General features: G+C 44.8%; 2 protein-coding genes across 4 annotated transcripts in view; one reads left to right on the top strand and one right to left on the bottom strand.

Annotated features, from left to right (window-relative positions):
• Nucleotides 1–4,444: 4,444 nt before the first annotated feature.
• Nucleotides 4,445–10,609, bottom strand: kri (uracil phosphoribosyltransferase krishah). Of its 2 annotated transcripts, XM_077631297.1 has the most exons (7): nucleotides 10,257–10,609; nucleotides 10,089–10,131; nucleotides 9,897–9,966; nucleotides 9,762–9,824; nucleotides 7,555–7,716; nucleotides 6,757–6,855; nucleotides 4,445–4,690 (listed from the first exon to the last, which is right to left on the bottom strand). In XM_077631297.1, exons 1-7 carry the CDS (start codon nucleotides 10,415–10,417, stop codon nucleotides 4,584–4,586), a joined length of 705 nt encoding a protein of 234 aa, XP_077487423.1. In that variant the 5' UTR covers nucleotides 10,418–10,609; the 3' UTR covers nucleotides 4,445–4,583. The 2 variants fall into 2 exon arrangements, with proteins under 2 accessions (XP_077487423.1, XP_077487424.1); XM_077631298.1 differs by lacking the exon at nucleotides 9,762–9,824 and having other exon boundaries at nucleotides 10,257–10,606.
• Nucleotides 10,610–10,809: 200 nt separating this feature from the next.
• Nucleotides 10,810–15,181, top strand: part of Ltn1 (E3 ubiquitin-protein ligase listerin) — a 41,073-nt gene continuing 36,701 nt past the window's right edge. The window contains exons 1-4 of one of the 2 annotated variants that reach the window (XM_077631294.1): nucleotides 10,810–11,018; nucleotides 11,608–11,823; nucleotides 13,265–13,363; nucleotides 14,338–14,568. In XM_077631294.1, the coding sequence (XP_077487420.1) occupies nucleotides 10,974–11,018; nucleotides 11,608–11,823; nucleotides 13,265–13,363; nucleotides 14,338–14,568 (591 nt within the window). In that variant the 5' untranslated portion in view covers nucleotides 10,810–10,973. Of the gene's footprint in view, nucleotides 11,019–11,607; nucleotides 11,824–13,264; nucleotides 13,364–14,337; nucleotides 14,569–15,181 lie in introns of those variants that run through there. The other variant, XM_077631295.1, reaches the window with a different exon arrangement.

Genomic DNA, 15,181 nt, shown 5'->3' with positions numbered 1-15,181 from the left:
GCACATGCCTATTAGGAGGGATTGGCGGGGATTTCGTGAAGAGTGCAAAGAAAGTGACTGCGTACAGTTAATGATAAAGGCAAATAAAAATTAATGACCAAAGAATCTAAACTTTAACTGCTCTTGTGCATCTGCGCTTCGTCTTTTTTGCACTCTGACCATGGGTGTCGCTGTTGAGGACAAAGCCTCTGACAGCGAGAGAGAGGGAAAACCATTATTGCCCCGATAAGTGATGCTGCCGGAGCTGCAGGTGGAGTCCTCAGTCCAGGACCCCACTTGCTCTTGCTGCTGCCTCCGCTGGAGTCAGCAAATGACGCTGGGCCTCAAGAGTAGGGTTCGACAGCGCTGCTTCCCACCGCTCTGTGGCTGCGTTTTGTATGAGCGGGACCGCGGACAGAACTGTTAGTCAAGTCGCCCGTGGCTCGCCCAGACTCTTTTGGTTACCAGGGGGCTGCAGTTGAGAGGTGGGCGGATGAGATAAGAAAGTTTGCGGGCATAAGTTAGCCGCAGCTGGCGAAGGATCCAGTTAATTGGAGGTCAATGGGACAGGCCTTTGTCCTGCAATAAATTAGGCTGATGATTATGACGATGATGGTCTCATATAGCAGAGCATACCCTCATATGCATGCTGGCAAGTGTTGATGCACAATATTACCTCGCATATCTGATACGCCGTATAGATGAACCCCCAAATTTGAAAACAAAAAAAATATTGAACCGGTCTTCTTCGCTGAAGCCTGCTCATGCAGAAGTGCTGTGTGACGACACGCGCTGGATTGCACGAATTTTTTTTCTTCGAGTCTTGGATGAAGGCACGTTGCTTAGTTATGTGCCATTGCTTGCTTGTACATAGACTCTCCTTTCATTTCCTCGCGTCTACTGTTTCCTTCCACAGCGATAGCTGTTCCCGATCCATCGCGGTGGCTCAGTGGCTAGATTGCTCGGCGTGCTTCGGGTGTACACCAAAAAGTGAGTTACCCGGGTTCGAACCCGATCACTACGCGCGCGTTTCGATGGTGGTGAAACGCGCATAGGCACCCGTGTGCTGTGCCAGTGTACGTTAAAGATCCCCAGAGAGTAAATCAGCCAACGAGAAAGGGCTGGGAGGCGACCTTGTCCACCTGCTTGGACCTGGAGTCCCAGAGGCCTTTGGTTCAAAGAGCGCGGGCAGCGGCTGCCGTCAATGGTGTCCCGGAATGAGGACTACCACCCAGGCAAGGGAGCGGTGAAGTCCTCCACTCTCCTCAAAAACCCGCCCCAGTGCTTAATAATAATAATTGGTTTTTGGGGAAGGAAATGGCGCAGTATCTGTCTCATGTATTGTTGGACACCTGAACCACGCCATAAGGGAAGGGATAAAGGAGGGATTGAAAGAAGAAAGGAAGAGAGGTGCCATAGTGGAGGGCTCCGGAATAATTTCGACCACTTGGGTATCTTTAACGTGCACTGAGATGGCACAGCACACGGGCGCTTTATCGTTTTGCCTCCATACAAACGCAGCCGCCGCGGTCGGGTTCGAACCCGGGAACTGCACCCAATAAAGTTTTACCGCCACCACCAGTTGGTCGAAGTTATTCCAGAGCCCTCCACTACGGCACCTCTTTCTCTTTTTAACTCCAATCTTACTCCCTTCCCTCACGGCGCGGTTGACGTGTCCACCGAGAAGTGAGACAGTTACTGCGCCATTTCCATTCCTCGAAAAATTGAGGGGACGCACAATAATCATTACGCGTGGCAATGCGATAGCATAGCGGCTTCTTGCGACTGTTACTGTACTTCCAATGTGTCAAGTGATACACAAAGGCAATGCGCACATAAGGGCGCCCTCTCTGCTTGCGGGGCCCAGGTGGTCGAAATTATTCCGGAGCCCTCTACTACGGCACCTCTTTCTTCCTTTCTTCTTTCACTCCCTCCTTTATCCCTTCCCTTACGGCGCGGTGCGCCTTGCGTTTCGCCTCCATCGAAACGCTGCCGCCGCGGTCGGGTTCGATCCCGGGTACTCCGGATCAATAGCCGAGCGCCCTAACCACTGAGCCACCGTGGCGGGAAAAGCGCAGTAACTGTCTCATTTCTCGGTGGACACTAGCTCAACCGCGCCGCGGAAGGGAAGGGAGAAAGGTGGGAGTGAAAGAAGAAAGAGGCAGATGGAGCGCATCGCGGTCTCAGACGGATGCGCTTATAATTTTAGTTTATTAATGTATTAATTTTACTTTTATGAGCACCTTTCGATCGCCGCCTGTCTTGGCCAATACCCCGCAGTGCGTATGCGCTGCTATCCATTTGAAGGGCAACAGCAACACACATCGGAGGGTTTTGGAGGAAAGGGAACGGTGCAGTACCTGTCTCATTTCTCGATGGATACCTCAGCCGTGCAGTGAACGAAGCGAGGAAGGTGGGGATGAAAGAACGAGAGAAAGAGGTGCCATGGTGGAGGGTTCCACAATAATTCCGACCATCTGGGGATCTTTCGTGCACCGACATAGCGCAGCGCACGGACGCCAAGCGTTTCGCCTCCATCGAAATGTGGTCGGGTTCGAATCCGAGTACTCCTGCTCAGTAGTCCAGCGCCCTAACCATTGAGTCGCCGCGGCGGGTGGCTTCGGAAACGGATTGGGTATGGATGCGGGCGAAACGCACCCATGTGCTGTGCGATGTCAGTGCATGGATCCCCAGAGGTCGAAATTATTCCGGAGCCCTCCACTACGGCACCTTTCTCCTTTCACTGCCAGCTTCCTCCCTTCCCTTACAATTACTGCACCATTAGACGTTTTTAGCATACCGTAGACGTACTAGCGGAGACATACCGGTTTACTGACCTCTGCTGCGCACGCGCAGTGGCTCCCGTTGACCTCAACAATGCCACTGCGCATGCGCCGGAGGGGTCCAGTAAACCGGTATACGTCTCCGGTATGCTAATAATAATAATTATTAGTATTATTATTCAGCCAGTATATACCCGCCGCGGTGACTCAGTGGTTAGGGCGCTCGGCTACTGGTCCGGAGTACCCGGGTTCGAACTCGACCGCGGCGGCTGCGTTTTTATGGAGGAAAAACGCTAAGGTGCCCGTGTGCTGTGCGATGTCAGTGCACGTTAAAGATCCCCAGGTGGTCGAAATTTTTCCGGAGCCCTCCACTACGGCACCTCATTCTTTCACTCCCTCCTTTATTCCTTCCCTTATGGCGCCGTTCAGGTGTCCGCCGACAGACGAGACAGTTACTGCGCCATTTCCTTTTCCCCAAAACCAATTATTATTATTATCAGCCAGTATATCACCTTACCTTCACATAGGCACGGGACGAGGGGGAGACCGCGCCGAACGCCAGCAACGCGGCATGAAACGCGAGCGTCGCACTGTCTTCCTAACTTTTATGCAATGTTCACATGGCATTCTGGTCTCCGAGACCCTTAAGCATCCCTTCCTCAGTGAAGTGGATGAAATCCGATTCAAAAATCGCACCGCGGACAGTGTTTAAAGAGTGGTGTGCTGTGACTGACACAGGGATGTCCCCTATGGACGCTAGATAGTATTGGGCAATGTCTGAGTTCTAACAGGAGGTCAGCACTGGGCATCTTTGATAGTTTGTAGCCTGGACCCAAGGCACCAGCTAGACGTTTGGAGACCAAGAATAGGCACAGTTCGTGCATTTTTTTTTTTTCAGTTTCTATGAAGAATGTGGTACTTTATTGGAAATGTTTTTGGTTTTTGGGAGAAATTAGCTGTGGCATCGGTCTGCCCACTTCTATTCAAAGGCCATTTTGTGGGATAGGGGGAACCATAAAAAAATGTTTTCTTCTGCTGTTGTGCCAGCCACTCACCATGGAGCCCACAAAGGGATGGGACAGAAACTTGCACGCAGGTCCTGCCCATGCCAGCTGTACACCGCGACTATAACCAAATATGGGGCAACTCAGATTAGTCACTCCATACAAGGTTAACCCTAGCCGCCAGGAAAAAAGGAAAGACCAAAAGACCAAGAAGAGAGGAAGAGACAGGAGAGTTGTGAGAAAGAAAACGGGAAAGTGAAAGATGAAGGGGAGGACAGGAAAAGGCAACCGCCAATTAGCCCTCGTTGGGTCAGGCCTGAGGTGCAGTCTATGGGAAGCTGGGGCCAAAGTGGTGTGCTGCCTCTGCCGAGATTAAAGGTCCGAATGCTTGGCATCAGCTCAACCACCAGGATCCCCTTTTCCCCGGACACGGCTGAGCCACCTGAGCCACGCAAGGCTAAGCGCAGATGCTCGTGTCTGCGATGATGTGCTGCTCACAATCATCCCACTGCGGGGATGTCCCTGCGGATGCTCGGGAATACGAGGTGTCGCAACTCACCAACAGCTGCATGTTGCGGGCGCCCCCGCAGGAGCTAAAGGAAACATAGCAATGATTCTCAAGGGTATACTGTGGCCACTGATGACTACAAAAACGAGGCACTAAATTACCCAGTCATATTTATCAACAGATGCAACAATTTATTGTGTTATATAATGACTTAAAAACAGACATTTATGTAAAAGCACCTAAAAGGGTTCACTGATCAAGCAAGCCCTAAAACACTAAAAATGGTAAAACTAAACATCATTTGGTTCATCAGTCAGTTCCAAAATACTTCTGGCCAAAGTGGTTAGGGGCAACAGGGTGGAGTTCAGATGTGAGGACTGTCATGGTTGGGAATGCCTTCAACACTGACTTGGCGGCTGCAAAAACAAAACACAGCATGGGTTTAACCGTATTCACTGCCATGTGAATATGTGACAGTGAATGACAGAACAATATTCCACCTGAACAGATAGAAAATAATGAAAAGACAAGGTCAACATATGTGTACACAACCATCCTCCTCCTATGGCTTGGAGGAAATTCAAACGATTTATTACTTTTACTTGCAGATACTGCGATTCCCAATCTAGGAATCGTGAACAGATTGAACAGAAAGAAACAAAAACAAAAAGGTGCTCTGCAGTGTTTATTTAAATATGGCAAGAGAACTTGATTTGGGAACAATTTATCATAACAGTATAAAAAAGCTCAGTAACCTCTCCAGCAAGAACATATAAACTTGACAGCATTTATTTTTTTCACTTTTTCTGGCTTATTAATGTTAGTGTAAAGAGGTCCTGAATTCAACATTGGAGGGTAAAAATAACTTGTGTTACACACAAAAGCACCTGATGAAAAGACAAGAAGTTTTAGTTTTCTTCACAAGAAAACTAACAGTAACCTCGTATGTCTAAACAAATTCAGATAACTGAAACCCAAAGCTCAGAATATCCATAGCTAAGCATATGAGTCAAAACCATTGCTAGCCTAGTACACATATTTGGAAAAGCTTCTCTGTACTTTCCTCACAAAATTTTTCAAAATATACATCTGCCAGCTCCCCCTCTACCCCTCCCCTGTAAAAATTCGCAACTCTCTTTAAAGCACTGTTTAGCAAAATCCGGTCAGGTTAGTTATATATCTTTGAGATAGCACACAACCATTTAAACAACGTTTATTTTTTCACAGAAATAATTTATGCAGGTTATTCATAAAAATAAAAAATAAGAGACCAGTAGGATACAAATTAAAAAAACAGCACTTATTAACAGTGGGCCATGATCTGCGGCGTCCTGCGTTACTCCAATTACCAACCACAACAGTGAACGAAATCAGCTTTTTAATACTTGACTGTATCAAACAGGCCAGAAGCATCAAAACTGTTGAACTTGAAATTATAATTTCGTCTCGTGAATGCCTTCTTGTTTAGGTAAAAAAAAAAAGCTTTAACAAGTGTCTACTTTTTGTCACAGAAGAAATCTGTTTGGCGTCGTGAATGTGGGTGGACCTTTACTGAGCTGAGCTGATTGTATCCGACAATAAGAACCAATCTTTTGCCAAAAGCAGACCAAACTAAAACTTCAATGAAAAAAAACATTAAAGGAAACATGCTGATGTCAGTAATCAAAATATGCCAAGACCCAGTTTAAAAATTGCACATTTCTAAAGACTTCACCTACTTTAAAATTAACCTTTCATCAGACATCTTGTCAAAAAAGTTTAGAAAAACCAGAACTATTGCATCAATTTACACAGCTTTATTTACTTTTCTCGTCAGATAATGAATTGGCAGATTACAAACATTTGCATTCACATCCTTACTCACACAGCTCTTGTTTTCCATCTGTAAATAGCCGAGTTATGTAGAAATGCTTGGAAGAAATCATTTAGTTTTGTTTGCAACTGAATTATAACCTCCATTCATAATAACCAATAGTGCACTTAAACTATAATCCTTATAATTTAAGAATTCACATCAAATGAGACTGAAAACAATGTACTTTACAGAGTTCTGCAGAAACAATACAATAGATTCTCATTTCTCACAGCTAAATAATTAAATTTATATTTATGACTTCTCACTGGGGCTGCAATACTGCAATGCAAAAATTGCAGTATTATATCCTTGCCAAATGCTATACTGTAGCACTGGTTAAATGTGATTCTAACTGCTGTAATGCTATTTGGCATCATCTGGACTGCATTGATGAGCAAATGAAAATGTCACAGATATATACTGGGTTACACCTTTTTATGTTAAGTAGTTTAAGTAGTTTCCAGTGCTCTTATGCAATTATGAGCCCACCGATCTCCCAGAGAAAGCATATGCATTCATACGCTACCCACAGCAAAACGTCTGGGCGCATGCAACATCAAGTCCCAAGTGAGAACAATAAAAGTGACGCAACAGATGTAAGAAATTTTTAAAGAAAGTTGTAGTTACCATGTGGTGTGCAGAATAGATTTAACAGGAAAATGTTCTCTTCATGAACCCCATGGTCCTTCAGTACTTCAACAGCCTTGTTCACTGTGTTTCCTGTACCTGTGGAAGCAAATTAAGTTGACTGTTCTCCAGAAAATACAAGCCTAAGACTGCTGAAGACCGTGCATAAGCAGTTGATTTTTTAGCAGCATTTGTCTTTACTTTCCCCCTTGGAAAAATGCGAATGCTTTGAACCCCACCATGGTCGCTGCGGTGGCTCAGTGGTTAGGGCACTCCGCTACTGACCCCGAGTTCCCAGGTTCCAACACAGCAGCCGCTGTGTTTTTACGGAGGCAAAACCTGTGCGCTGTGCGAGGTCAGTACACCATGTTAAAGATCCCTGATATGTGAGACAGATACTGCCCCATTTCTTTTCCCCCCCAAAAAACAATTTTACCAAAATGCTAAGAGGCAACACTAAGGTGCCCCTGTGCTTGTTAAAGATCCCCAGGTGGCCGAAATTATTCTACAGCCCTCCACAATGGCACCTCTTTCTTCCTCTCTTCTTTCACTCCTGCCTTTATCCCTTCCCTTACCCCACCCTGCAGAGTTCAGGTGTCCTGGGATATGTGAGACAGATACTGCCCCATTTCCTTTCCCCAAAAACCAATATTCATGAACAGTTTGTTGTTGCAAAGAGGTTATCAACAGAGCCAGAAGTTATTTGCATGTCCTTTCATAGACACAATGCCACTTTGAAGAACACAGTTGTGAAGGGGATGTTTTAGCCACTATTAGACAAACGTGGGCAGTGCTTACTCATGATTGGGTACATCAGCAACACCTTGCGACTGTGAACATCGACTGGAAACTTGGCGTACACAACACTGGCTTCATGTGTATCTTCATCACTTTGTATCAGAATTTTTCCAATGCGGATAGAACGGCAGCAGTCCCTCAAGCCTTGCTCCATGGCTTCTCCTGAGGAACAAAGTTGCGTTAGTGTGCAACGTACCTCTTTTGGTCAATTTAGAACAGGTTATAACACTACTAGCTGATGCAGCAATGGTGTAGAGGCAGAACATCCAACCTGGCAACGTTTAATAATAAACCTTCATGAAGTGAGGTTAGCCTAGCAGTGCTGTTTCAGGTACTAGGAGGTATAAAATAGGATGTCATAAGGCTTAGGGAGGTTAGGAGGTCAGACGAAGCATATTTAGTGCTAAACCGAGTGCATATAACACTGTGCTGTCGTGGTTTAGTGGACAAACAAGAACTAGGTGTGGGGTTCTTGGTCAATAAGGATATAGCTGGAAACATTGAGGAATTCTATAGCATTAACATGAGGTTGGCAGTTATTGTTATTAAGTGTAATAAGAGGTGCAGTCAGACCGGAGTGAAACGCAAACAGTGCCTGTGAACAAAATAAAATATTTTACCCATGTACGTTCAGCGGCAGTGTAAAACTAGCCGGATTCTTTTTTCTGAGAAAAGGGTCTAGCGAAGTATATGTTCAAGAACTAGTCGTGAAGGAATATCTCGCTGCAAAGTCAAAAAGTATGACTTATGCGTGTTCATGTTTCATTCCGGCCTAACTGTACAAATTGAAGACAGTACAAGCTTGTGTGCCTATATCCAGTCATGAGGACTTGATAGTCGAAAAATTCTATAAAAACATGTAATCGGCAATGAGTAAGGTAAAAACACAGCACACTGTACTGATGTGCGACTTCAATGCCAAGGTAGGCAAGAAGCAGGCAGGAGAACAAGCAGTGGGTGACTATGGCACAGGTTATAGGAACAGCAGGGGGAGTTATTAGTAGAGTTCGCAGAGAGAAATAATTTATGAATCATGAATACTGGACTTTGGATTTGGAGGTGCCCAGCAAGGTGAGAAGTGACTACAGGATGATGAGATCGCGAATTAGCCTATAGACTTGAAGAGGGAACGGAAGAAACTAGTAAGGAAGAAGCCCATCATTGAGTTAGCGGTAAGAGGAAAAGTAAACGAATTCAGGATCACAGTTTGGTACAGACATTCCACTTTAACCAAGGATGACTACCTTAGTGTTTAAGCAATGAACGATAACCTGAACGATATCATTATGGAGTGCACAATAGAAGTGGGGGGTGACAGGATACATAGACAGAACACAACTATAGATAAAAAAGAACAGGACATAGACAGAACAGAACTGGCAGAGCTGTCAAGGTTTATAATAGGCAGCAAAGCATTGGAAGTGGTATGGGAATACATCTTATTATTTTCTTGTGTGCAAAATCACGCATTGTATTGTTGCATTTATTGGAGCACTTCTGATAGCTGTATTGTGACCGCCAGTTTTTCATTGCCAAAGTGGGGGCTTTAGGCTCTGTAAAGTTGCCATAAGGAAGCTTTTACTTAAGGCCCCTGCCATCATGTAAATTTTGATGGCAGACAAAAGCTATGATTATTATCTATCTGGGGCAGGTAGTAATCGCAGATCTGAAACAACTAGGAAAGTAAAAATGCAGTGGAGTGCATTTGGCAGGTTCTCACAGGGATGACAGTTTACCAATATACCTCAAGAGCAAGGTATATAACATCTGTAGCTTACCAGGCAGAAATGCATAGGCTAACGAAAAGGTTTGAGCTTAATTGAGGGCAATGCAACGAGCTATGGAAAGGAAAATGATAGGTGTAACTTTAGAAACAGGAAAAAAGCAGTATTGATCAGGGAACAAACGCGAGTTAATGACATCCTAGCTAGTCGAATTAAATCAATAAGAAATGGACATGTAATGTGAAGGCAAGATAACCGCTGGCCCTTAAGAACAACGGAGTGGATTCCAAGAGAAGGCAAGCGTAGCAGGGGGCGGCAGAAGGTTAGGTGGGCAGATGAGATTAAGAAGTTTGCAGGCAGAGGGTGGGCGCAGCTGGCAAAGGACAGGGTTAATTGGAGAGAGATGGGAGAGGCCTTTGCCCTGCAGTGGGTGTAGCCAGGCTGATGATGATGATAAAGACTACACTACTGCACCCTACTCACCGCTTCGTACGATGCTTACACCACAGCTGCCTCGTAGAAACTTTATACCGTGGTAAGTTGATCCTGCGAAAACCCCGAAGCGGCCCAACTATAAGGCTGCAGCGCGCGCATTCAGAAGCAGGGGCACAAGCTCACCAGTCGGCGTTATCACGTCACATTCCGAGTACGACAGCTGGTTGAGCCCTTCTTCTACTACAAGCCGAATCTGAAAATAAATTGCGACAGTGGACATGGTGTCGGTCACTTAACACTGTCACAAGTCAGAAACGGTCAGACAGCATTCTCTTTAAGGCTTTGACAAGGTGATATGAGTGGGCGCGCGCTTACAAGCCTGTCAGCGTAGAATACAAATTCACTTCTGGTAGTGTTCCTAAAAGAAAGAAGAAACGGAAGTCTGGTTAAGCGTAAAAAAAAAAAAATCACAACAACGGCGGTGCAGATGAGTAGTGTGCTTATTACACCAAACAAGGCGACTGATAGAGATCTTAAACTTACTTGTCGCGAATGATTGTTTGTAGCTCTTTGATTTGATCGTTCATAGGAATGATTTTCATTCTTTTGCCAAACCTAAGCTGGTCGGGAGAAAGCGGCTTAATGTCTGCAAGAGGCCTCGAGTTCGCATTTTTCACGACGTCTGGCTGATCGGTTGATGTCATGCCTCCAAATCTTCTTCTCTGGTTAGTTCGCTGCAGCTGATCGCCTTGCCAGAATTACGGGCTAATTCATTTGACTCCAAGACAACGAAGTGTCAGCATAAACAGCACGCAATGAAACGGTCTTGTAAACAAGTTATTAGTTCTGTTTTCTTCGCGCACACAGCGATTACCGCGAATACGAAACAGGAGTGCAGGAAATGCATGTACAAATCTAGCTAGCGCTCGAAAAAAAATATATTGTTGACTCAAAATGTGAGCACTTTTAATCAAATTTTTTATAAAAACAATTTTTGTTGTAAAAATATATTAAGTGATAACTAGTATTTTAGAATAACGCGAAGTTTAGTTTCGGTTCGCGAGGACCTCCTAGACAGTCTTCAAGCCTGAAAGTTGTCCGCTCCCTTTCCTTCTCTTCTGCCTCCCGTGCGTTGCGTACCTTGCTGTAGCAGGCGTTTCACGCGCCTGGTATTATGTGACGCTTTAGATTATTCTTCCTGGAACAAACCATTTCAGCTGTCATCAAAATAACGTGCCCAGTCGACAAAAAATTCCAAGTATGGGAGGTAACAAGAAGGCACCGAGAACGAAGGGCAACACGCGGGTGAGTGAAACTTGTCTGTATGGAGATCGCCTACTACCGGTTTCAGATTAACATTGTTTGTGGCGTCACCATTTTTTGACACGACCTCAGTGCACCTGAAATACTTTGTACTCGTGCTTTAGTAAAAAGTTTCATGTTCTGTTAAGCTCAGCGTGCGTTTGTTAAGCACCCTCAGTATTAGTAACTCAAGTACGTGAGCTTTCGTGTCGTCTTCCACAAATTGACAGACGGTCACTAACCACGCACGTACGGTGCGATCATTTAATTCGTAAAGCCATGTAAAACAGGCGAAAGTACTGTACAGTCCGAAAGCATTAGTTTCAGCTCAGAAACGTCATTGTTAAGTTATGATTTTATTTGTTGCACTTCGCAACAAGTTCTTGGTGCGTGCGCATTAGAGGTGTCCGACGAACAGCGTTCGATAACGCTGGGAACATATCGGTGGCGTACAGTAGTGGTGCATTAATTAACTGTACTTTAACTGTCCTATACTGCGCCTTTCCTATTTATCTGCCGCGGAGCGAGTTTCATATGCTTGAGAATTATTACTAATTCACGGATTCTGCTCGTGTACACCTCTTCTCCACAGCCGTCTAGCAGTGGAAGGAGCGCGCAGCTTCTTTCAGCCAGTGGTGCTGCCGGCCTAACTGGATTCGCGGGCTTCAGTTCTCTGGCGAGCGACTGTCCTGCGTACATACCACCAACAGGGCAGCATGTCATCGACGATGCAGACTCTACTGTCGATAGCGACTTCCGAATGGTCATGCGCAAGCTGACCAAGCGAGATCAAACCACAAGGCTCAAGGTGACTGTTTCAGCCATTCCGCTACCTTCATTACTTATACATGCATTCTGACTGTGTTTCAGCAAAAGGCAAACTACGTTAAGTAGTTATCGGGTTATCAGAGAAAAGTAGTAGTGCAGTTCTGGAGAATGAATAAGATGCAAGTAATGCGTACTCTTTCGTTGTTCATGTGCCTCCTATCTGAAGTGCTTTTCGTTTTCTTTTTTGCTGGTGAGGCCTTTATCTCCTCACTTGTGCTGCTCTGTGGTTGCAGATGAGCAGTGTTTATTTGGAGTGTATATGTTCACGTAGTTAAAGAGGCACCAGGCCACTCTTTCTGGTTCACCCTTTCCTGTTTATATTTTTTTTTACCCTTGTCATCATCTGTGTCCTCTGCCTGTGCTGTTTTGGAGTGGCATGAAAATTAAGCACCACCAGTGGCCAGGGTCACCACTAGACTCATCTCATACCATTCCTTGTTTTAGTGAGGAGTAAAACGCATAATTGAGCATTGCATCAAGAGGGAGGAAAAGCATGCTGTGTGGTGTCATAATTCTCCACTGCCACTCATTGCATACCACTCATCAGGGGTGCCCATAGCTGTAGGTTTTGATATGCTATCAGTGTTCGAAGGAGAGGGAGAGCCTCAGAGGAAGGGAGGGGGGCGGTGGTGAGGAATGCCTATTTTACAACAGATGCTTCGGTGCTCCTTTATTGGATGAAAAGAAATTGTTTGCGATATCACTGGCATGCCTATTAGTTTGACATTCGTGCTCTACAAACGCCTGCCGGTTTACATGGAACATGAATAAAATGAATAAAATTAAGACATGCTTCGTGAAGGTGATGTTTAAAGAAGGAAAGGAAGGATTTAAGTAACCATAGTTACAAGAATGTAGCTCGACCAGTTCTAATGTGGCGGTCGCTTTTGCTGTCACTCTTTTGTCCTTATAGACTTATGTGCAAACTGAACAGTCTACAACAGGGTAATGATTGGGGCTAGTTGGTGAAACATAGGAAGGGGTACGCAGTACCCCTTCCTGTGTTTCAGAGCTGGTACACAGGACGGCGGCTGACCGACAATTCAGTAAGTATTTTTCCTGTGTCCCTGCTCTTGCGTCTTGTTCCTCCTACAATGTGTACCTCTTACTGGTTGAAATCTGTCTTAGTGTATGTGAAGACACATTTTTGAAAAGAAGTATCCGCCGCGGTGGCTCAGTGGTTATGGCGCTTGGCTGCTGACCTGAAAGACACGGGTTCGATCCCGGGGGCGGCAGTCGACTTTCGATGGTGGCGAAATTCTAGAGGCCCGTGTACTGTGCGATGTCAGTGCACGTTAAAGAACCCCAGGCGGTCGAAATTTCCATAGACCTTCACTACGGCGTCCCTCATAGCATTTTGAGAAGTGTTGAATGCCACTGGGCTTAACGGTGATTGTGTTTTTTATCTGTGGCTGTTTCAGGCCCTGCAAGAACTCCTTGATCTTGTGAAGGAGAAGGATGTGGAACTTGTCAAAGGAGCTCTCCCTTTCTGGCCTCGACTCTACAACAAGCTCTCATTGGTAACTTTATGACCTGTACAATTTTGTTGATTTGCTGTTTTAATATGACCATTGAATGGGACTTATGAACAGGGATTCTTAAGTGGCAAAGCCTGCATTCAGTTCCAGACAGAAGACAGCTTTGTAGGCACATGGAACTCAACAGACTGTTTAAGCTACTGCAACTTCATTTACCTTTCATCATCATAATATGCATACCATTCTCTTTCAGAGCTCTTGTGTGGTATGTTTAGTTGGGGAGCGTAAAAATTTTCGCTTGTTACTCACCCTTACTTTTCCTTCGAACTTTTTTGTTCTCAACGAAATGCTTGGTGCTCAGCTCATGCAAGGCCAGTGTGTACAGTTTTTCAAGTTAAAAAAAAAATTGCTTCCGAGTATGGGTTGAAGCCTATGCTTAGGGCAGTTATAGCATGTTCAGCCTATCGCAAGAGCTATATAAATTAGCTAGCTGACAGTTGCTAGAAAATTGCAGATGATTAGCCAGTAGGCAAGTCAAACTCTTCTGGCATTCAGCAAGTCCTCAAGTTTATTTGTTGTTCTTGCTGTTTCAATTCATTACTTTTGGTGCTTCATTAATTCATCACTGTTGACACAGTGCTTTTTATCTATAATATTTTTCTGCTTAATGTTTATGTAATACAAACTGTTGTTTCTGCTTAATGTTTCTGTGTGTGCAGGAAATGATTTTGGTCTACCGTTACATCACGCTAATCAGTATCAAAAGTTAGGCTGGGCGATTAATGCCCATGATAAAATAAAGCTTGTAGGAAACATGGCAAGCGGACAGTGAGGCACGCGCGAGTCTCATCTGTTACGAGTTAGCGCAAGTTGCTAGTTAGCGCCTGTCTGTGTTTTCCTGTCCATCTCTCATGTTTCCTTTGTGCTTAATTTCATCATAAGCATCATCTAAAGTGTTTTAACATCAATTCTACACACATGCTCTGTTATGTTAGTGACCAATTTTCATGGTGCAGGACAATGACCGTCGTGTGCGGGAAGCCACACACCGTGTCCATGAGGTTATCTGTCAGCGGGTCAGGAGAGACCTTGCTCCCCACACAAAGGCACTTATTGGCACTTGGCTCATCTCTCAGAGTGACCCGTTTGCACCTGCTGCGAGTGCGGCCAGGGCTGCATTTGAGGCGGCCTTCTCCAGCGAGAAGCAGGTCCAGGTGTTTCAGTTCTTCAGCCAGGAGCTGTTCAATGTAAGCCCAAGCTTCCAGGAACCCCTGCCTTGCTCTGTACCTGCTAATGATCAGTCTCTTTATGCTTATATGTTTAAGCAAATTAACATCTTATAGTATCATTCCAGTGTTTCTGTGCACTTTTCCCTTTTCTATGCTTATTTCGGGCTTTTTGTATTTGAGCGTACTGTGTTGATCAAGCTTGTAGGCAGTGATATCTGAACACATTTAGTGGTGCTGTATTTCATGCATTTTGATGAAAATACAGAAAGATTACCTTGGCTGTTGCTTCGCTAATAAAAGCACGCAAAAATGCTTAGCTAGGTCTTTTCAGCTCCAATTTGACACTGGCTGCATTGGGCAGTGAGTTTCATTTATAACATCTTGTTTGGTTTCATACTTACTAACCTACAAGCTCTTTGTAATAACTGGTTGCTTGTTGATTTTAATAAGGCTAGAAATTCAGAACTTTACAGCTTCAGAGAATTAAAGAGACACTGATAGCTTGAACGAAGGGCCACCTGCTTCTTTAGAATTTTCTCTTTTGGTGAAAATTGTGCCTTCTTACAAGTGGTACCAGTTAATTTTCTGTGTTACCTGTTAAACCTACCTGCAGAAAGTAGGGCGTTTGAAA

Source organism: Amblyomma americanum, chromosome 7 (genome assembly GCF_052857255.1).
Source record: "Amblyomma americanum isolate KBUSLIRL-KWMA chromosome 7, ASM5285725v1, whole genome shotgun sequence".
Classification (NCBI taxonomy): Eukaryota; Metazoa; Arthropoda; class Arachnida; order Ixodida; family Ixodidae; genus Amblyomma; species Amblyomma americanum.
This window is presented reverse-complemented; position numbering and strand designations above follow the sequence as displayed.

What these genes read in the sequence shown, in the direction of transcription:
- kri (XM_077631297.1), bottom strand. Translation starts at nt 10,417, where the DNA reads ATGACATCAACCGATCAGCCAGACGTCGTGAAAAATGCGAACTCGAGG. An exon ending in TATTCTACGCTGACAGGCTT is followed by an intron (nt 9,967 to 10,088) that starts GTAAGCGCGCGC and finishes ATTTATTTTCAG; the next exon opens with ATTCGGCTTGTAGTAGAAGA. An exon ending in TGACGTGATAACGCCGACTG is followed by an intron (nt 9,825 to 9,896) that starts GTGAGCTTGTGC and finishes GGGTTTTCGCAG; the next exon opens with GATCAACTTACCACGGTATA.